This window comes from Lygodium microphyllum, chromosome 7 (genome assembly GCF_053477565.2).
Source record: "Lygodium microphyllum isolate KBCC chromosome 7, Lygodium_microphyllum_v1.1.10, whole genome shotgun sequence".
NCBI classification, from domain to species: Eukaryota; Viridiplantae; Streptophyta; class Polypodiopsida; order Schizaeales; family Lygodiaceae; genus Lygodium; species Lygodium microphyllum.
In genome coordinates, this window is record NC_141141.1 from 131,291,738 (window position 1) to 131,313,776 (window position 22,039).

At 40.0% G+C, this 22,039-nt stretch overlaps 1 protein-coding gene across 1 annotated transcript; it reads right to left on the bottom strand.

Moving 5' to 3' along the window:
* Positions 1-1,943: 1,943 nt before the first annotated feature.
* On the bottom strand, positions 1,944-16,939 carry LOC148033965 (DNA-binding enhancer protein-like protein). The gene is made up of 4 exons (XM_087681945.1): positions 16,641-16,939; positions 2,833-2,888; positions 2,687-2,753; positions 1,944-2,608 (listed from the first exon to the last, which is right to left on the bottom strand). The coding sequence occupies exons 1-4, from the start codon at positions 16,773-16,775 to the stop codon at positions 2,528-2,530; spliced, it is 339 nt and encodes a 112-aa protein (XP_087538071.1). The 5' UTR covers positions 16,776-16,939; the 3' UTR covers positions 1,944-2,527.
* Between the last annotated feature and the right edge of the window lie 5,100 nt (positions 16,940-22,039).

The window sequence follows — 22,039 nt, forward strand, 5'->3', positions numbered from 1 at the left end:
AAAAATACATTCAAGTGAAGCATTTGAACTTACAATGAAAGATGCTAATATTTTTGTATGGTTCCAAGTAGAAACAAATGTAGAAGTAAATTGTTTGAACATTAATGGATAGAAACTTAGATAATTGGAGCAATAAAGTGACTATAACCAAAATGTGCATAACTATGATTGAACAACACAATGATATTCCTTATTGTAGACTTACACTCACATTCCAATTTGTGACATATAAACTAGGGGGAAGATATCCAAAAGATATCCATGAAGATAACCAAAGGAGGGTCCCTACAAAGCAAACCATTGAGGGAAAATGCCCACATAAAGAGCCTTTAACCAAATGATTGGCACTATCCATATAATTATTCTCACCTATTGGTCACATGTGTGTGCATGCAAGTGGGAGTGTAGAAACATGTCTTAGAAGACAAGGCTTTGCATGTGCATATAAATGTGTTATGCTAAGGGTTCCTTTTTCATACCACAAAACAAGGGAAATTATATTCCCACATTGACAAAAGCATTTGAAACTTTTGGACTTTGCTACTCTCCTTATGGTCAACTTTCACAGGTTGAAATTTCTATGTATATGAATACCAATGGTATCATCTTATTTGGTCTTTTCAAATTTCCCCTTGTGATACATTATCAAGGGTTTGGCATATCCTTTAGGGTGGAATCACTCTTGTACAAATGAGAAGTAAGGTCATGCAAAAGCTTCGTATGTGATTGTCAAAAGTTATCTATGCACGCCTTCAAAATGTACCATTTATTATATGACTAACATACAAGGTTTTCACTTTTCCATATTGACTAAAAAAGCTCCTTTATTGCCTAAACTTATGCAACCAATTCAACCTTGGACTCAAATGCTTGCAACCTAGTCTCAAAACATGAACGCTAAGGCTTTTGAAAATCGATGTGTTACTCATTATAAGTTGTTTTCCTTGGAGAGTAAAATTGATGGCAATCCTTTTTCCACATAACTTGGTCTCCATTGAGCACAAATTTCAACATGCTTGAAATCAACACCTAGATAAACATGGCTTGGTATTTCAATATCTTAAAAGTACTCACCATTGCAATATGTTTGATTTGTCTCTTACTTTGCAAGGACTAAGGAGAGCCCACTTTCTAGCTAAAAAGAAAATAAATTTTACATGATGTGAATAAGAATCAAGATAGTGCTACTTCTATTCATTACATTTGCACACAAATTACAAGCTTGTTTAGAGGAAAATCAAATATCTTACCATGCCATCTCAACATGTTCCTTTTTGTAAAAGCTTAGGTTTGGTTATTTGAGTTTGCAATATCCCTTACCAAATGCTCACCTTCACCTTTGTTGTTGGCCACTACTAAATCAATCTTTCATCCGCTCAAAACAAAGGATCACACACCAACTGTAGTTGGCATAAGCTTGTCAAAGATGTATCACCCCTCTTTGTCAAACACTTTTTGATGCTTAGAATTCTACCTACAACCCTTACAAATTTCTAACTTTTGGCTTTGCCCAAATTCTCAACATTTTGGACTATCTAAAAGAATCAAAATTATGTAGCCTTTGGTGGCATTTTAGTTTATCATTTACTTTTCTTCAAGAGTGCCTTTAGCTATTATTTGATTGCTTTAGATGTTATGATATTTGTTTTGATCAATACTTTCTTCTTGCACATCTTTGATGCAGTCTATGTTTTTCCAAGCATTGTGTTTTTCCGGTGTTTTTGACACATTCTTTCTTGTGCTCACCTTGGTAGCAATCTTGTAAATTACCTTAATAGCATTGGCTTCACGCAAGAACTTGCATAAATGCACATACATGACGTACAAATTGTGATGTATGTAATACTTAAGCATATACTTGGATGTGCGCTTTAACTTCTTTGGTAAGCCATAGAGTGAGGGAAATCTCCCTTCAAATTAAATGTGTTAAGTTGAATGAGATGTTTGAAGAGAAAACCAAGCCAAAATATTAAATTTTTGATGTCATAGCCTGAATTATGACTACATATCAAAACATCTTGAAGCAGACCCCAAAGCGATATGGAGATTCCAAGGGACTATATCAAAGCAAGCCTGAAAAATGTTAAATGATGCAAGCCTCTTGATAATCTTGCTGGACTCCTTCGCCCTCATATATCATTTTTCATCGTGAACCCGGCTTGACTTCTTGTCATACTTAACCCCATCAGAAAACTGTTCCTTGGCCCCACTCAAATCCCTTCAGAAATATTTGTACACCACTTTATTTTCATCACCCCATTCCTTTCTTGTCAGCAGCATGCAACATGCTGTTGATACAGCATCAAAGCCCTTTCATTGCAAAGTCAAGCAAAACTTTTAAGGTATAGATTTTGGAAAGATGGCAAAAAAGCTTGGGAGAACATAGCTCCAAAGATACCAGTTAGCACATTGACTGGCATAGACCATTGCTTAAATTCAAACACTACATGAATTGTGGAAGCTCTTTGTATTGAAGCTATGGATTTTCAAGATCTACAATGCCGAATAAAATGAATGGATCTTCTTGTTACTGCAGTAGGGAACGGATGGCAGCCACAGCATCACCCTTATGCTCACGCAGCATACGTTCTGCCACTTTCTTGTCAAGCTGCATGACATAAAAAGGACCGTTTAAAACACAGAAAGGAGCTGTAATACAAGAATACAAGGAGCTATGCTAACATACCTCCAATTCATTGGCTATCACCTCCACTTCTGAAGCATTGATCTTGACAGATGCCAATTCCTTTTCTCTGGATAAAAATGGTTATAAGAATCTGATCTTGAGAAACAATAACAGCATTCTGTGTTCTTAAAAGTAAAGAAAGGTACCTCAACCGCTGTGCATTTCTGTCTGCTACTGCATCAGCTGCAATAGACGCCATTGCCTACCCCCCCACCCCCCAAAAAAAAGCAGGGTATTCAAATTTAACCTGCAGAGCCTTCTTCCTCAGGAACATCAGAATTATTACAAGTAAACAAATGATTCAACTTGCTGCTTCCTCTGTAGCAGCATGATTTATGTAAGAGAGGACGTCCAGACCTTCTATCATTTGTGCCACATCATACTGGTTTTACTTTTATTAACGAGTAACAAGTCAATCAGCAATGTCTTCAACAAGTTTCATAATCAACCTATCTGTGACCAACAAAATGAAGCAATGTATGGAGCTAAAGCATAATGAACTAGAAATGGGATGACAACAGTGCATACTATTGTTAGAGCATATGCACACATGCACTCGAAATTTTTTAATTTTTTTTTGGGGGGGTGGTGGGGTGAAACGCATCTTCTATTAGATTAATGACAAGTCTGTATTCTCATATGAGCATGCTGCATAACTAAACACATGACAAAAACAGGGGGAAGGAGAAGACAGGCATGCCTGTGTGCACACTCACAACCACACCCACAGACACATGGGCACAGACCAGTAAAGTCTAAAAACAGCGTGCAACCAAAAAAAGACCAACACCAAAATGCCTATGAAGAGGATTCTAAGGATAGTATCTTTTAACATTGGTTCAATCATATGACCTTGTTGTCTATATTACATAAAGCATGCCCCACAATCCATTAAAATTTGGTTGTGTCCAATACACATATTAAACAAGACCATCCTGTATCCATACTACACACGGTTATTGCCCTCAGTTAACCTATCTCACAAGATGCACCTTTGACAAAGTGCATATTCTCAAAAAAGATATCCAGCACAATCTTCATAGGCACAGGAATCTGTCACTGTAAGTATTACACAAAACTGTATCTACTCTGTCTTCACAACCCACACTACACAAGGTCAAACAACCTTTTTATTGTAATCCAGCCAGCACAGTGCCATCATTCAAGAATAAATTCTCACACATTTTCAAGGATGGTTTCCCATAACCAGTCATTACGCAAACCCCAGACCAAAATATCTAGTGTTAATTCTTGTTCAAAGTCAAGGGAAATGTTGCATAAAAGGTTTGCCCATCTATGACTAGAAATCAAGCCATCATTCAGTATTATGTTGACACATCCATGTCTATAATGCAATGTGGATGTGAAAATTTCCAGGGTCTATGCGATAACATCAGATGTAACCTGCAGCTTGAACACACGCACACACATGCACATGCTCTCTCTCTCTCTCTCTCTCTCTCTCTCTCTCTCTCTCTCTCTCTCTACACACACACACATGTATGTATGCGTGCATATATACACACATACCTACATGTGTATGTATGTATAAATGCACCCATGCATATGTATGTAGTACATATGTATGTATGCATGCATGACACATGTATGTATGTATATGATGGGCCTTAGGGCAACAAACCAACCACCAACAAACAGCCTAGAAGCCACAAGGCTACTAACAAAAGGAAGACACATCACGAACAAGGCACAATAGAAGTGGAACTGAAAATGAGTGCAAGTACTAGTTGTAAGTCATCATGGAGTCCTAGACCTGCACCTGTACATAAACTGGAAACGAAGATCTAGACGAAGAAGCTCCGGTCAGGTAAGTCCCAAAGTTTACACTCCACTTCTATTGACCATTTTTTGGTGCATCTCTTTCTATAAACCATCCCTCCCAAATTATTCTCAAAATTGTGTGCATAGGACCGCCTTTCTTTCTTTGGACTCTTGAGTCATACCTCCATATGGCAATTACCAACTTACATGCACAATGCTTCTACTCAGCCTTTAGATGCCCCATTGTCGAGCAGTCCACTTGTACACAATGCACCTTACCACATGCAAGTGCAATTTCACACGAGGTACCTTTTCCAATTTCATGCAATTTTGTTCTGAAGGAGTAGATGCAAAGGATGCGACTAGATAGTATTGTGCCAGGCTGAGTTGAAGTGTCGGGCACTAGTGATAGCCTGAAGCTTCTCTATTCAACGTAGATTTGTTGTCTAGGGTCGCATGCAGAACACATGCAGCACTATTCCATCCAAAGGGCTCCAAGTTTCTTGTCGGCAGTAGTCTTGGTCTGCATACAAGTGCCTTTTGAAGAGATTGTACAAAAATTGAAGTTTCAAATGTAGGAACAAGATAGTTATTAGTGTTAAGCTTTAAAAACTGCATTACACATTAAATCTTCATTAGCTCACTGAAACAACCCCAAAACTTATCAAAGTTTTCATGTCCCATAAGCCAAATCCCTAATTTTGGGAGGATCCATGTCTATAAATAAAAGGTTGCCCAACCACATGTGAAGAAAACTGCTAGGGTTTTCATTGAAGACACACAGAGTGTATGACCACGACAAAAACACAAAGAGACAGAAGCAGACATAGAGGGCAAAACTCAAACCCTAAACGCAAAACTCAAAACTCAAACACAAATAGAAGAAGGGAGAGAAAGAACACAACTCTGAAGTGAATGAATGCTATAAATGAATGTAAGAGTGTACAGTATGCTCAAGGGCAGAGCAAGGAGTGTGACATCTACCAGAGATGGATCCCGAGTTTGTGACCACCAGTCGAAGTGAGAAGAGAGAGAAAGCTACAAAACGCTAACACCAATGGCTGCCATAGACTGAGTCGACAGTTGTAGAGGAGAGAGATGACACCAAGCAGCTCTAGAAAAAAGCAAACGCGGGCTGTAGGCTGTCGCCTGATATTGGAGAAGCTGGCGATGGCAGCTGGAGGCCAAACGCAGCCTGGGAGATGGCGCATGACAGCGGGCGACAGCTGGAAGAAGGCGCCAGGGCACTACGAGGTTGGAGGGAGAGGTGGCAACAGTTGCAAAGGCTGGACAGCCACGTGGAGGTAGACTAATGGCTGAAATCTACACTGGAGAGTGTGAAACCTACATAGACGGAATAAGGCTAAATGGGGGCAGCCTGTCTATTTATAGATGTGGAAGGGTGTCCCAAAAATTAGGGTTTTTGGGGGGCCACTGAAACTCTCTCAAACCGCTCCCCTTTTTAGGGTTTTTCATTAATTAAGTGTGTTTTGGGGCTGTTTAAGAATGCTAATCAACCGGAAAGCGTGTTTTAGCTCAACACCACTAAGCTCGTCTTTTGTGCAGGTTATTGCTCCTCTGTAGGTTCCAGCCATCAGCACACATCATTCAACAGCTGTCCAGCCGTCTTGATTGCTGTCATGTCTCCCTCAGCTGACACTTACCCTACTGCTGCCCCTAGCTGCTGCATTTATTGCTGCTGCAGGCCTGCTACCCTCCACCAATTGTCATCCAGCTTCATAGTGTACAAGCGACCAGCTGCACACTCTTTCAAGCAGTACACTACTGTGTTTACTGATTTCAGCCCTCCATACAACTGCATTTTGGTTTTGAGTTTTTTGCCCTTAAACATTCGGCTTTGACTAGTGGTTACAAACCTCATGATCCCGGTCTCTAGTGTACGTCACTCTCTAACTATTCCCATTGCTCTATCTTTGAGCATTTTGTACATTCTTCTTACATCCATTTACATCATTGATTCATTCACTTCAGAGCTCTCTTTCTTCTCTTTTTGTGTTTTGTGTTTTTGCATTTATTGTATTATTGTCTAGGTTTTTGTATTTTAGTTGTGTTCGTACATTCTATGTTTTCTTAGCGCAAACCCTAGCATCACTTCACATGGTATTAGAGCCGGTGCTATTCTAAAGAGTATCTTATGGTTATCGTGGAGAGCTTGGCTTGTGTGAGATACACAACCAACACATGACCAATTCACAATGTCTCAAACACCTTCTTGGCATTCCACACTGTCTTTTCAAGATTCTCCATCACTAGAGGCCTTGAGGAGGTATTATGGAATCATAAGAACAGACAATGCATTATCACTATCCTCTTCTTGGCCAAATGTAGGGCTCATGAATGTAAGCACAGGGAAGAACGTGAGAATGACCATTCTTTGAACTTAATCAACTCGATTAATTATCAACATGAAAATTAGGAGAGAGAGAGAGAGAGAGAGAGAGAGAGAGAGAGAGAGAGTGGAACCTCGTTGAGAGAAAAATCGAACCCTCCCTCTTTAGAAAATTTTATTAAAACAAACCACGAGCACCAAGGGCCTGAACCATATACAAAAGGACTAATTTGTTACAATTCTGAAAAATATAGTTTTGAAACTCTAATTTCTGCAAACTCTAAGCACCAAGCTAATTTTCTTCTTCAGTGCTTGGATTAGATCAAATTAAGTAAAAAGTGCTTATTGGATGAGAGATAGATACAAGAGTACAAAGCATATGGCTAAAATTTCAGCATGAGAGTTTATTTAAAATGAAGAGATAGACCTCCAAGATATAGGTGTGGGCCTTGGGTGCTCAAAAGTGAAAAGTAGAGGCTACAAATGAGGAGTGTTTGTTGAAAATTACAAGCATAGGGAGACTTGTCTCTTCTCTATGGCCTTCCTTTTTGGGCTGAATACTGTCAAGAATAGAAACAACCAAATTTAGTAAGCACAGTCAGAGTACAAAACTTACTATTTTTAGAATGACATCCCTATTTTTTAGGACTAGCATTTTTAGGCTAATTCGAGGCTCCTAAAATTTAGGGACCCCCCTAATAATATGGGTGTCATATGAAAGCTTTTTCCGTATACATCGCAAAAACGGTATCAGAATCTTCATGTGACTTTTCTATGCAAAGAAATATGCATTTCAAGCTTTCAGCCCACACATGCACATTATACAAGCATTTCATGATCATGCCATCTTGTTGATTGTAACTGTCTGTTCTGGTGGATCTAGCCCACACTTCAAGGCATCAATCTTTTCTGTGTGCGAGTCTAACCCTGATATGCGTGAGTTCTGGTCACAGGCGCCCAATCGGCCATATAGGTGGAAGTGTGAACTATCTTTTCTCTAACCCACCACGTGGGTCCACCATAACCTGTGACCACTCATCAGTGGCCAGCTCCAATGCACTTTTCTTTATATCTAATCAGTGCAAAGGAAATAAATTTAATAAATCATTATATAGACAAATTAATGAAAAATGATACAAATTCTGTTTCTATAGAGTTGTGACAACCCTCTGGCTTTTATTCAGCTATCCTTAGCTGAAAAGCTTCTTGATATGGCTGAAGAATGTTTGGGTAATCCTTCATGAATTTTTCATCTACCCATTGTGCATCTGTTGTGGGTAGATTCTTGAATTTTAGTAAGAATTTTCGTGTTACAAGGCCACTTCTCGTGGTTCGATCCTTGTGAAACAAAATCTGTTCAGGTTCCAAGAGTTGCTCTGTTTCTTCAACTTCTGGGGGATCTTCAGTAATGGGTTCCTTTGGTTCTAGTCCTATGTAAGGTTTTAGCAAACTTACATGAAAAGCATTGTGTATTTTCCAATGAGCAAGAAGCTCAAGTCGATAAGAAACTTCATTTATTTTCTCAATCACTTTGAAGGGTCCAAAGTATCTACTAGAGAGCTTTGGAAAAGATGAATTTTAATCGGAACCTTGTTTGAGCTTGCTTTTATCAAACTTTAGCAAGACATATTAACCTTTTTCAAAAGCCAAAGGTCTTCTTCATTTATCTGCTTGCTTCTTTTGTCGCTCTTAGGTAACTTTGATAGTGGCTCGAACTTGATCCATTGCGGTTTTTAAATCTGAAGCAAACTCATCAGCAGCAAAAATCTTATCTTTAGTGCGAATAATTGGAGGAGAAATCACTTTACCCTGTACTATTTCATTTGGAGCTTTCCCTATGGATGAGTGCACTGTATTGTTGTAAGCAAACTCCAATAATGGAAGATATTTCTCCCATTGTGACTTATGTTCACTAACATAAGCTTTCAACATATCCAAAAGAATGAGATTCATCACCTCTGTTTGGCCGTCAGTTTGAGGATGAAAAGCTGAGGGGAACTTTAAAGTGGTACCCAAATTCTCAAATAAATCACGCCAAAAGTTACTTGTGAATTTGGAGTCTCTATCTGAAATGATCTCAGAAGGCATACCATGTAATCTGAAGATATGTTGAATGAAAAGTATTGCAGCTTGTGCGGATTTCAATGTTTTATGACATGGAATAAAATGTGATTGTTTGCTGAATCTATCAATTATGACCCAAATCATATCATGACCTTGAGGTGTTCTTGGAATACCTGAGATGAAATCCATTGTGATAGATTCCCATGGATCTTTGGGCACTGGAAGTGGTTGCAACAATCCTGGAATCTTCTGCCTATCATACTTGGATTTTTGGCATACCAGACAAGCCTCAATGAAATTATGTGTCTCTCTTCGTAATGTTGGCCAATAAAAGTAGCGCTCAATTGCACTTAGAGTGACTGCCCTCCCTCTATGCCCTGCATAAGGGGGTTCATGACTTTCTTTAAGCGCCTTTTGTCGAACAGGAAGAGTGACACAAAGGCGATTGTTCATGAGAAGGTAACCGTCTTTGATGGAATAATCTGGATGAGAACCTCCTTGCTGTAAATTTGACCAAATTGCTGCAAAATCAGTATCTTCATCATAAGTATTCTTCATCGTTTGAAAATCTTCATGATGAATCACTGTAATAGTTGCAATGCGAGGCACTCTAGAAAGTGCATCAGCAACTACATTTTGTTTCCCTAGAGTGTACATAATTTGAAAATGAAACATAGACAAGAAATTTTTCCATCTTGCATGTTTCTCCTGCAAATGCTTTTGAGTCTTGAAATACTTCAAGCTTTGATGATCAGTTTTAATAAGGAATTCATTGCCTAAAAGATAATGTTTCCATATCTTTAAAGCATGAACCACTGCTAAGAGCTCCTTTTCATAAATGTCATACATTTTCTCCACATCATTTAGACGGCGGCTTTCAAAGGCTACGGCATGGCCTTCTTGATTTAGCACTGCACCAATACAATCACCGCAAGCATCTGCTTCCACCACAAATGGTTTTACCAGATCTGGAATGATAAAATGTCGTCAATTCTGGGAATAGGAAACCGATTCTTCACAGTGATTTTGTTGAGGGCTCGATAATCAATGCACATCCTGAATGTGCCATCTTTCTTTTAAACAAGAAGAACCGGTGAACAAAATGGTGAGCTACTTGGCCTAATTAGCCCACGGTTGAGTAGGTCTTTGACTTGCTTTCTGATTTCTTCTTGTTGAGGCCAGCTCACACGGTATGGTGCTATATTAGGAGGAGAATTGCCCGGGATAATATCAATATAATGGTCTTCTAGCCTTTCTAGGGAAAGCTGATAAGGAAGATCTTTCGAAAAACAATCTTTATGCTTTTCCAAGAGCTAAAGTCGCTCTTGGTTTTCAGCATTCATATTATCTTTTACATCAGTGACATAAAGCAAACAACATTGAACACAATCCTTAATTGCTCTAGAGACTTGCATATGGCTTACCATAGGCATGGTGTCTCCAGAAACTCCAACTTGGATCTCGTACTTCTTGCCTTTCTTGGTGAGTTCTACCTTCTTTTTCTGAGAAAAGATGGTTGAATCTACTCTATGATTCCAGGGCATGCCAAGAATCACATCGCAACCATCAAGGTCTCCGATACAGAAGGTATCTTCGTCACTGTAGCCTTGAATTTGAAACTTGAGCTTGCCAATATAGGGTGTCACAGTCTTCACTGTATCACCTTCATCAGCATTTAAAGCTTAGCGAACTTCTGCCGGAGTGTCTATCTCTTCATTCTTTAATCCAAGCTTTTTAGCTAATTGCAAGGAAATGATATTTTCATTCGCCCCAAGATCTATCAAGAGTAGTGCTTGCTTACCTTGCAACTGTCCCCAAGCTTTTAATAATTTGCGCGTCTCTGGAGTGTGAGTTGTGTTTGCAACTACATCACTGATAGCATTGATTTTCACTGGCGATTTAGGCTTGTTGTCAGAAACCTTGCTTTGTCCCTTGTTTGGACATTGCTTCGCTATGTGGCCTGTTTGTCCACATTTAAAGCACTTCCCTTCTTTCATGAAGCGCTGCTTTTCTTCTTCGAAAAGTTGCTTTGCTTGTGGGTATAGATTGGAGCGAAATTGAGAATAATTAGGAGGTGCATAGGACTTCATCTTCTTTTGATTTGATGGCTGCTTTTGCCACTGTTTTTGTCCTTCATTTGGAGCTGAATACTCCTCATCATCAGCTACTCTCTTCTTATCATTCTTTTGGAATGATTTGTTGCCATTATGCTTCATTTCCCATGTCTCAACATGGTCAAAGAATTCCCTGAGACTAGAACAATGATAATGATTAAGAGCAGTACGAAGTTTAAAATGCAAACCTCCTTGAAACTTCCTAAGCTTTTCCGAACTGCTGATCTTCTTGAAATGTTGGACCTTCAAAAGTAGCTCCGAAAATCTCTTGGTATAGTCACCAAGTGACTCATTTTTCCTTTGCCAAAGCCGATCCCATTCCATTTTTACATCTCTTTTGAAATGAACAGGAAGAAATTGGCTTTGTATCATGCGAACAAAGGACCGCCATGATTTTGGGGCAGTATGATCATATTACAACCCCGTCCACCAAGTATGGGCTAAGTCGGTCAAATATAAAGTTGCAAACTTAATCTTTTCTTTTTCTTTATACTTGTCACGACCATATAAAATTTGAAATTGACGAATAAACTTCAAAAGAAGATCAAGATTTCGAGAACCATCATACATACTGAACTTGATCTTCTTTTCAAGTTGAGATAGTGACTTAGTCTTCTTCTTCTTATGCCTTCGTCCATGCCCGGATCTTGAGGTTGAAGATGATAAAGTGCTTAATGGGGATGAAGATGGAGACGAGGGTGAAGAATATCGACGCCTTTGACGATGATGAGGTTTTCCATGAGAAGGGTGTGACTCTTCGTCACTAGAAGAGGGTCCATCAAAGTAGTCGCCAGATGACTTTGAAGAAGAGGATGAGCTTCGACGCGATCTCTTTCTTTGTCTTAAAGTAGAATGGGACTGCCTCTTAGAAGTAATTGGACTTCTTGATCGGCTCCTTTCATTGGTATGGCTTTGTCTCCTTGAAGCAGATGGGCTTCATTCCCTCTATTTCATGCCCGGTGGACCCAAAGTCCAAGATTTTAATAGATAGAGTTCTCCTTACTGATCCCACCCATTACAAGTGCCTTGTTGGCTCACTTATCTGGCTTATTCACACTTGGCCGCATATCTCTTTTGTGGTGGCTTTGTTGTCTTCTTTCATGAAGACTCCTACACAGGATCACTAGAGGGCAGCTTTGCGTGTCCTTCGGTATTTGCAGGAGACTCGATCCTATGGGGTCATATATGGAGATGGAACCACTCTTTCTCGATGGAGTGATTCTGATTGGGTAAGTGATGTGGATTCGAGACGATCCACCACAAGTTATGCTTTCACCCTTGGATCCGGTGATTTCTCTTGGAGCAGCAAGAAGCAGCCTACTGTGGCACTTTCTTCTACAGAGGCTGAGTATCGGGCCTTATGTTCAACCGCTATGGAGGTAATTTAGCTCTATCGTATGATGGCCAAGATTGGCTTCCCATAGACAGGACCTACGGAGCTGCACGTGGACAACTAGAGTGCTCTTGCTCTAGCAAAGAACCCGGTGTTTCATGTGTTAGCAGAGTATTTGTCAGCTCATGTGTGAGTCTGAGCTTGATCTGGGCTGGGCATTTTTATTAGGTATTTTAGGTATTTTTCTAGTGTGGCATTTTATGCCAGTGGAGCATTTTATGCACCAGTCGGCCAGCATTAAATGCTGTCCCACCAGCATTATTGCTCCCCACTTTTTCAGCCTATTTATACTCAGTGGCTCCTCCTCAGTCAGTAACTTCATCTTCACCATTTGCAGACTCTGTGGAGAGAGGAGCCAGTGCCAGTGCCCACGCAGCCAGTGACTCACTGTTGTATGCGACTATCTCGTGTTCAGATATATGGATTCCATTTCCCGTGCATACATCTGAGTTCTCATCTGTATCGTGTTCTTTTCTTTTCTCTTTTTGTCTTGTGTTTCAGCAGTTTATTTCAACACATGTTTATGCTTCCACTGCTGCTCCACTTCTGACATGGTATCAGTTTTCAGGATTTGTGTTTCTGCTGTGTTTTCTTGCTGATTTCAGGACTGTTTTGTACCCCTACTGATCAGACGACTGCTGTCGCTGCCAGGCGACCTGTTTTGGGGCTGTTTTCAGCCTGCGTTTTTTGCAGTTTTGCCATCGCCTGCTGCCCCCGCACCCTCTGCTGCCTACGCACCCTCTGCTGCCTGCGTTTTTCATCTGTAGCTGCTGGTGACAATTTACTACCTGTTTTCTCCAGTTTACAGCCTGCGTTTTGCTGATTCAGCATCTCTCGTGGTTGGGTGACTGTTACTTCAGGCCGTTTTTGCTGTTTTTGGCAGTTTTTGACTGATTTTTTGACTTTCTGCAGCAGATTTTGTCTTCTATTGATCAGATTTTGGGTTATATTGCATGTGAACTCTCTTTTTCTGTAGTCTGTGCTTGTGTTTTGGCTGTGTTTCCTCTCTAAATTCCATCTCTTCTCTACTTCTCTTCTTATCCTCTCCATATGGCTCCTCCGTGCACTTCCCCTGATGCTAAGTTGCATGAGACATCCTTGAGATTACAGGGGCGGCTTCCAGCACATTATGGAGGTGAGGCTTATGTAGCTTCAGAGAGGGGTGACAGGAAGAAGAAGTCAAAGGCCCAGTGTTACCACTGTGGCAAGAATGGACATTTGCGGAAGGACTGCAAGAAGTTAGCGGCTTCCAGGAAGAAGGAGCAGAAAACGAAGCGGGATGCTGACTCTACCGATGAGTCCTCTCCTTCATCAGACTCCGACTCCGATCCTCCGACCAAGGTGAAGTCCAAGGCGTGGAAGGGATCCTCTTCTTCGGATCACGAGAAGGGCTTGGTGGTCCCTTCCTCAGCTGCTTTCTAGTGATGGTGATGAGGTCATCCCTCACGACTCTCTTGTGCCAGAGAGGGAGTGAGCGGGTGTTCAGATGGGGCAGCCGCGCCTCATCTATATTTTTATACAGGTGCACAGGTTCCAGAGAGGGACGTTCCTGACGCATCGACTTCAGTCTGGCGGAATCAAATCCTGGAGTTGGGATTGACATCTAGGTTCATGATGAGCTGGTCATCTGACAGAGAGCGGGAGGCTTTCGTCTGGAGCTCACATGAGGGGACACTTTGGTGGTCTGGCCAAAGGCGGGAATTCATGGTCACCTATGTTCAGAGGCATTTTTGACAGGATGGTCTTGTATGCTCCTGCGAGACATTGGTGATGGACACAGAGTCATGCTATGATCTTCTCTATTTTCAGGTGTTTGGTACGATCGACATCGACATCAGGTTCTCTCCGAGGCACCTTGGTGGTGGCTTGATCACCCACTGCTTGGGTATCCATGGTTCTACTTGGTGGTTCTATGTTGTATAGTTTCTGATCCCTATTCATTGTACTATTGTATTGTATCAGATCACTCATGATCTGAGAGAGGGTGTTAGCAGAGTATTTGTCAGCTCATGTGTGAGTCTGAGCTTGATCTGGGCTGGGCATTTTTATTAGGTATTTTAGGTATTTTTCTAGTGTGGCATTTTATGCCAGTGGAGCATTTTATGCACCAGTTGGCCAGCATTAAATGCTGTCCGACCAGCATTATTGCTCCCCACTTTTTCAGCCTATTTACACTCAGTGGCTCCTCCTCAGTCAGTAACTTCATCTTCACCATTTGCAGACTCTGTGGAGAGAGGAGCCAGTGCCAGTGCCCACGCAGCCAGTGACTCACTGTTGTATGCGACTATCTCGTGTTCAGATATATGGATTCCATTTCCCGTGCATACATCTGAGTTCTCATCTGTATCGTGTTCTTTTCTTTTCTCTTTTTGTCTTGTGTTTCAGCAGTTTATTTCAGCACATGTTTATGCTTCCACTACTGCTCCACTTCTGACATCATGCTCATACGAAGCACATTGAGGTTCAGTACCACTATATTCGAGAGCGGATCGTGGATTCAAAGCTAGCGGTGGCCTACTATTCCATAGCGGACAATGCGGTTGATCTCTTCACGAAGCCTTTGCCTCAGGCTTCTTTGCTTCATCACATGCGGATGTTAGATCTTCAAACTCTCCCAAGATTTGAGAGGGGGTGTTAGCAGCGCTTGGCCAGTCAGTCAGCTCTTGGGTATAGACAGTCGGCCCATTTTATGGGCAGGTCGGACATTATGGAGTAGTTGGCCAATTTTAGGCCAAGTCGACCCCAATTTTAAGGCTGAGGGGCTATATATAGCAGCCCCCCCATCAGTCCCTAACAATGTCTTGCAGATTTTAGCATACTCTCTCTCCGTTCCCACTCCGATATTGATGCTGCCACTGTTTCTAGCCTGATCTGGTACCCTCACTAACGCTTAGGGCTATGAGCAGGGACTCATCAGTCCACAGCTTTGTATTCAACATTCATCTCAATCAATGCAAATTTTCTTCCTTCACTTTCTACTCTCTCTCTCTCTCTCTCTCTCTCTCTCTCTCTCTCTCTCTCTCTCTCTCTCTCTCTCTCTCTCTCTCTGTGTCTGTGTTCATGTTTCTTCTTCCATTGCGCACTCTCACAATACCACCAAGTATCTGTGCAACATGACTTATAGCAACTTTTGCCTTTGACATTTCGTGATTTTCTCGGGTCCCGAGCTTGTAAATTTACTCTAACCCTAGTTGCACCTCACATATGCAACATTTACTTAATCATGTGATTAAAAATCAATCCACATGTTAAGTGAGATTTCAAAAACACATATTCTCATGATATGGAATCTCTTATGAAAAATAGCACTTGGGATTTAGTGCATTTGCCTGAAGGGTAGAAAGTGCTACTATGTAAATGAATTTATAAAATGAAAGTCACTTCTGGTTCTTTGCCAAAGTACAAGGCACAACTAGTTGCTAAAAGGTATAAGCAAGAACATGGAATTAATTTTGAAGAAATCTTTTCTCCTATAGTCAAAATGACTACTTTGCGAACCATCTTGGGCTTGGTTGCATCTAAAGATATGGAACTCATACAGATGGATGTCAAGACAGCCTTCTTACATGGTGATCTGCATGAGAAGATCTATATACAACAGCTTGAGGGTTTTGTCGCAAAGGAGAAAGAGCACATGGTATGTAAACTCAATAAGAGTTTGTATGGGCTGAAATAGACACCCCGTGAATGGTATCATAAATTTGATACTTTTATGTAATCTCAAGGATTCCATCGCTCTCAAGTTGATCATTGCCTATACACCAAGAAGGTTGCATATAACAGTCTTATTCTCCTCGTTTTTTATGTGGATGACATGCTGATTGCACACAGGGATGTTCATGCATTGGACTCCTTGAAGCAAAACTTACACAGTAGCTTTGATATGAAGGATCTTGGTGAGGCCAATCATATTCTTGGCATGTGTATACTCCTGTTTTATCTCGCTACATCAACACACTACTATTCTTGATCGATCATTATGTTGATAACCTACTTCTATTAATAGACAATTATGTTTACAACCGTAGCTATGCAGACGACATTGCAAAACTAACATGTTGTAATGCTTCCAAACATGGTCTCACGGAAATGTTCTAGACGTGTTCAGAGTGTCTGAAAATACCGAAGAGCATACTGACTGCATGACAGTCCAATACGCAGACCAGTAATATATATGCAGTAGGCTGGCCTGTGGTAAAACCATAGAAGCGCATGTTATTTCAATTACGATGGGGATGGAGGTGCGCGCACCTGTTGGACTCTGTTGGAGTCCAGCTGCCTGTCCTCGACATGGTCGGTGAGAGAGTCAAGGGCTTTGCTCTGTTGCTGCAAGTCCTTGGAATCCGCAGGCCTGCTCCCGCCCTCTCCAACGATCTCGTCCGCCATCAGCAAGCAATTATCGAAACGAAGCGAAGCTTGCTCAACAAGGGAACAAAAGCATGTATTTACCGAGGCTATACACAAGAAGTTTTAGACATTTTCCCTTGTGGGAGAAGGGGCTCCTTCCCCTTCTTTTTTCCCCTAGAAGCTTCCAACATCATGAGCTTCTACTCCGAGGCCCACAGCCAATGCCCCCAACCGCACTTAGCTAGGTATGCAATCCCTACCTCGCAAAAGTCTTTATCATATTATTATAATTCGCAATGTGGAAATTATAGTGGGCATGTGTCTAAAACTTCTTGTGTTAATCCTGGTATTGAAAATATTTTGAACAATTTTACAAAACCAAAAAAATGACTATCTTTAGCCTTATTTTCCTTTATGCACAGCACCCCATAGCATCATTTTGACGCTCATGTACATATTTGTTGATGCTATTGACAATGGTTAGTCTTTGGTAGGGGTCTTAAAAGTTCGTCGTTGGTGTTAAGAAAATGTATGATCATAAAAAATTAACAATATCTACAAATGCATTACAATTCAAATCTTTGGCAAGGCTAATATGTATCATTACGCAAATAACATCATTGCAAAAATCAATGTTGTATTCCAACATTAAAACATCGTATGGCACATTCAAATCCAATAAGAAATGTATTGATGACCTTGAACTACACTAGCTCTACTTTAAGCCCCTAGTTCTTTTCGCATTTTGCATCTATTACCTTTTAGCATTTTGCTAAATTAGCCACTGGCTTCCTAGCATCATATTGGCTACTACCTTTGTCTATCCTTCCTTTATCAGTTTATTACTAGTGCCCCCACACTTTTATAATCCTTTTGCGCACACATGTTGTGAAACATGGCTTCACCAATATGACCTTGTGAGCATTGTGTCATACTTGTTATGATTGATCTAATTGTGCAGATTGAAAAAAGTCATGGGAGCAACAACTCATGCTTGATTGAACTAACGTGTAGTTGTGCTAGTGATAACCATGGTTACCCTTTTTGGTAGGGATCTTTAAAGTAGATAATCAAGATCATTAAGATTTATCAAAGCACAAGGATAGGAAAAAGTTGCACGAGCAATTACTTGAGCTTGTCTTGAGTGATGTGTAGTTGTGATGTTAATTTTTCTTATTGACATTATTGTGAGCAGTATTATTATAAATAAAACACATGAATGGTTAGTTCACTTAACGAAATGGATGGAAAGCATGTTAACTTTCCATGAATGTTTAGTACATAAAGCTACATCATGTCCACCTTGACTATATCAATTAGCGGAGAGCTTCCAATACTATAACCAAAATTTATTATTCAAGTAGATAACTTTCCTTTTACATTTAACCATTCACTGTGTGTTTTGAGATTACACTAGAAACATGACCATGGACTCCAACTATGCAACTTGAGATTGTACTATAAGAATAATATTGCCCATAAACTTTGATAATTCTTCATTTTAGAGGGGGATGACTTGAAAATCAAGTTGGCAAAATATTGGCAATTACTCACCGAGTTTATTATAAAAATTACACGGCATAGTGGACACATTCTAAGCAAGAAATAGAGAATACACCATAAAGATGAGAATAACAAAAACTACTTTAATTTCAAATTAATTGATACAAAGATGACTCTATCCACCCTTGTGCTTCTAGTATGAAACTTAGATGGTGATCTAGACAAATGATAGACAAAAAGCTTAATGCTAGCTAGAAGAACTCTAACTAGGTGAAAGATGGATTAACGATGGCTTTGGAGGGGTCTTCCTTTTATAGATTGGGAAGGTCGTCTAATCGGCCTATCTGACCATATTATGAACCTTCCCTAGTCAGCCAAAGAATATTCCGTTGGGCCAAGGGCACTGCCTCAAACCCTTGTTAGGGAGGCTATTGAGACGCCCCAACTAGCGGCCTGCATTCGCGGCCCCCAAATCCCAAAATAGGGATCCTTGATAAACTCCCGCACCCCACAACTTAATGCATTATGCATCGAGTTGCTATCAACATAACTACTCTATGTAACCCAAAGGCTAGATCCACAAAGGACACCTTTTTGCCATCTAATCACATAGAGCTCATCTAGCATACAAGTCAGGACCGAGCTCACACATGCCTTCTCCTCATAATGGGGGCCTTACACCTTAGAGCACCACAAATCATTGGTGGCACCGTACAAGGATGGGGCATTGAGCATATCTAACATCTATGCTATTGGCCTTCTAAATCTAAAAGATGATCAAGTTACACTTTTCCTTTATGAGTGCCACTTTCATTTGGCAAATTATCTCTTTCCCTAGACATTATGATTATTATAGCCACTCATGAGGTGATAATGAACATCCTAGGTAGTCTTAGATGTGTACATCCCTAGGCATTATGATTATTATAGCCACTCATAAGGTGATAATGAACATCCCTAGACATCATGATTATTATAGCCACTCATGAGGTGATCCTAGTTAGATCAATTTTTCTATCTTATTAGTGCATTGGTAACACTGACTCTATAAGTGGTTGAGACAAGATAGTGGTGGAAAGTGAAAAGCCAATCACTAAACAAAGTGGGTGTAGTGGAATTTGTGGGGGGAGAGGGAGAATGCATGCATACGAACAAGTGGTACTTTAAGTTCTCAAAGGGGCATTGAGGCACCATAATCTTCCATTAACAAACTGTTAAATGCTGTAGCAACCCATGCAAGGCCATTGAGGTGGGAAGCAAGGTTACAATGAGATAGCAAAGGAGCATGAAGGGGAGAACAATAACAAGGCCATAGAGAATGGATAGATGATGAAGCTTGACTTCTACCCATAGCCACAAAACTAGGAAAGTTGATATGGTGGTGATCGAGAAGACTGTCAAGGACAACATCAAGAAGTTCATGAGAAAAGAAGAAGCATAACTAAGATACATAAAGCTCCCACCACCATGTCACTCTTACATATTAAGAGAACATTTGTTGATCTTTCTGTGTGCCCTTTTTTTCTATTTCATGGGTCATGTACCTTTGGAGAATGTGTTCTAGAAGCGGTTCTACTAGACCTTTCATGCTAGAGGATCCCTTATCTAGTTTAACTTTCTAGTTCAAGATTTTTATTTGGTAGTGGTGGGCACTCAACAAGAGGGGGATTGGATCCTTATATCATAGTGTGATACAAATGAAACTTGGTGTATTCGTTGCCTTGGTCACTCTAGTTTTCACCAGAATATATACTCTCCTATGATTGTTAGTGTGGATCACCTTTCCAAATCTTCCCACAAATGGTTCAATGGCAAGTACAAGTGCTAGTTGAATCTCTAGGGAGAGTGTTGTATATTCCCTGAGTAGTAGAGGGTTTGCTCAAACCCAATAAGAAGGTCTACATACTTTGGACAAAAGAAGGGAAATACCTTATTATATTGAGGTTTTTGACCTAGATGGGATTGAGTTGGTGTGCTATACCCAATGCCTATTACCTATGCCAAAAGACACACCATTTTGCCAATACCCTATATAACAAAGTCAAAGAGGAAGAAAAGAAAAGAAAAAAGAGTCCAATGCTCATGAGACTAAACAAACCAGAGAAACTCATGCACATACAAGGGCAAGAACACAAATGGAGAAAAAAGACAAACAACCAATAAAAAAGGCATCTCACATAATGAAAGAATGAGGCAAGGTTGTCCAAATGCCACATGTAAAGGAACATCGAAAAGATAAAGGTGAGAACACTACTAGGAATACTTAAGAAAGTAATGGTAAAGAAAAAAAATGCAAATGGAAACATCTCCCTTAAGAAGCCACCACTTCTCCCACTAACATATAAGAATATTTTTGTATATTTGGAGAAGGATGACCTTCTCTTTTATCATATCTATGGATAAATCGTCTAAGAAGTTTTCCATTATCACATGAAGCATAAGGGGAATGTACTCTCATGGTAGAAAAGCGGCTTGCAAGAGGTCTTTGGTAAAGAAAACTGCAATCCTTGCTCTTCAAGCTATTAAAATAATGAAGGAAGACCTAGGCATGTAGGAAATCCCTAATTCTGCATGGATCATGTCACAAACTGCTAGAGGTAAAGGTGGTACAACTATTGTGGTTGGAGAAGGCCTACTTTACATTGGAAGGATGGAGATGGACATGAAGTTACAATGTTAATAGCCTTCTTGTGTGGGGGGGAAGAGGGGGGGGGGGGGGGGGGGGGGTTCTCTATGTATAAATCCTATATATCACGCACATTCATGGCATTTCTATATATCCCTATGTTACCTTTTTTGTGATATTTTTTGCCCTTTTTTTATTTTTTACCATAATTTATAAATCCCTTACTATAAGTTTATTTTTTTGATAAAGAATCTGATAGATCCTTATGTAAGATACAAAACACTAATTTTATTATAGATTGGTCACAAACTACCTCATAAGGGTTCATAAAAGAGTTTTAGTAGTTTGAATGATAATGGAACTTTACAAAATATATGCATGCTATATGATATCCAATGGTAGATTTTAAAATTTAATGAATAAAACTAGGGTTTTTAAAGAATTTCCAAACAAAGATATTAGATTTGCAAATAGGGTATACATTTCTTAACTTGGACTAGCTAGCAAAGGTTTACACTTACCCTAGAAGGATGCAACCAATGCCTCCCTCTAAAGACCATGCTTGATATACCCATCAACTAGATGCTTTCCATGAATGCACATAGCAAACTACTAGGTAGTCAAATAGTTATTGTGCTTCTATCATCCAATTATGCATACATGTATCCTTAACCTATTTCCAACAATTTCACATTAAGTTTTTCAGTTGTATTCATAGCATTATGAGCTTCACACATCTCCAAATCTATAGATGCAACCAATCCATATGCTAAATCTATTTTTGGGGATCAAAAAAAGTGAGCTCTTTAGTAAGTACATCCCCATCAAGAGAGTGGCTTGACTCCTCAACATGGGAGAAATCTTTAGATCTAATGTTCTCATGGGTTTGTGCACCTATAAACAATCTAGTTTCTCCATTAGATGTGTAAGGATATTCATGCAGAATTGAGATTTCCCTTATGTCCTTCACATTTGTTGAATTTTTGCACCTTGAGGGAGGTCACCCTCTATCACAAATAATAATTATGGATTACCTTTAAAAACTACATGTATTGCTTAAGGCACTTTCAAGATTCTGCGGCTACAGTAGTTTCATCTTGACCATCTACATATTCCTATGCACATGTTTAATTATTAAAACCAAATGGATTAGTCAAGCTTGAGTTCTTACACA

Bases quoted from the DNA above. Each gene is read 5' to 3' on its own strand.
- LOC148033965 (XM_087681945.1), bottom strand. From the start codon at position 16,775: ATGGCGGACGAGATCGTTGGAGAGGGCGGGAGCAGGCCTGCGGATTCC. The intron at 2,889-16,640 runs GTGCGCGCACCT...GTGGGGGGGTAG, and splicing joins ACTCCAACAGAGTCCAACAG to GCAATGGCGTCTATTGCAGC. The intron at 2,609-2,686 runs GTATGTTAGCAT...TATGTCATGCAG, and splicing joins TGATAGCCAATGAATTGGAG to CTTGACAAGAAAGTGGCAGA.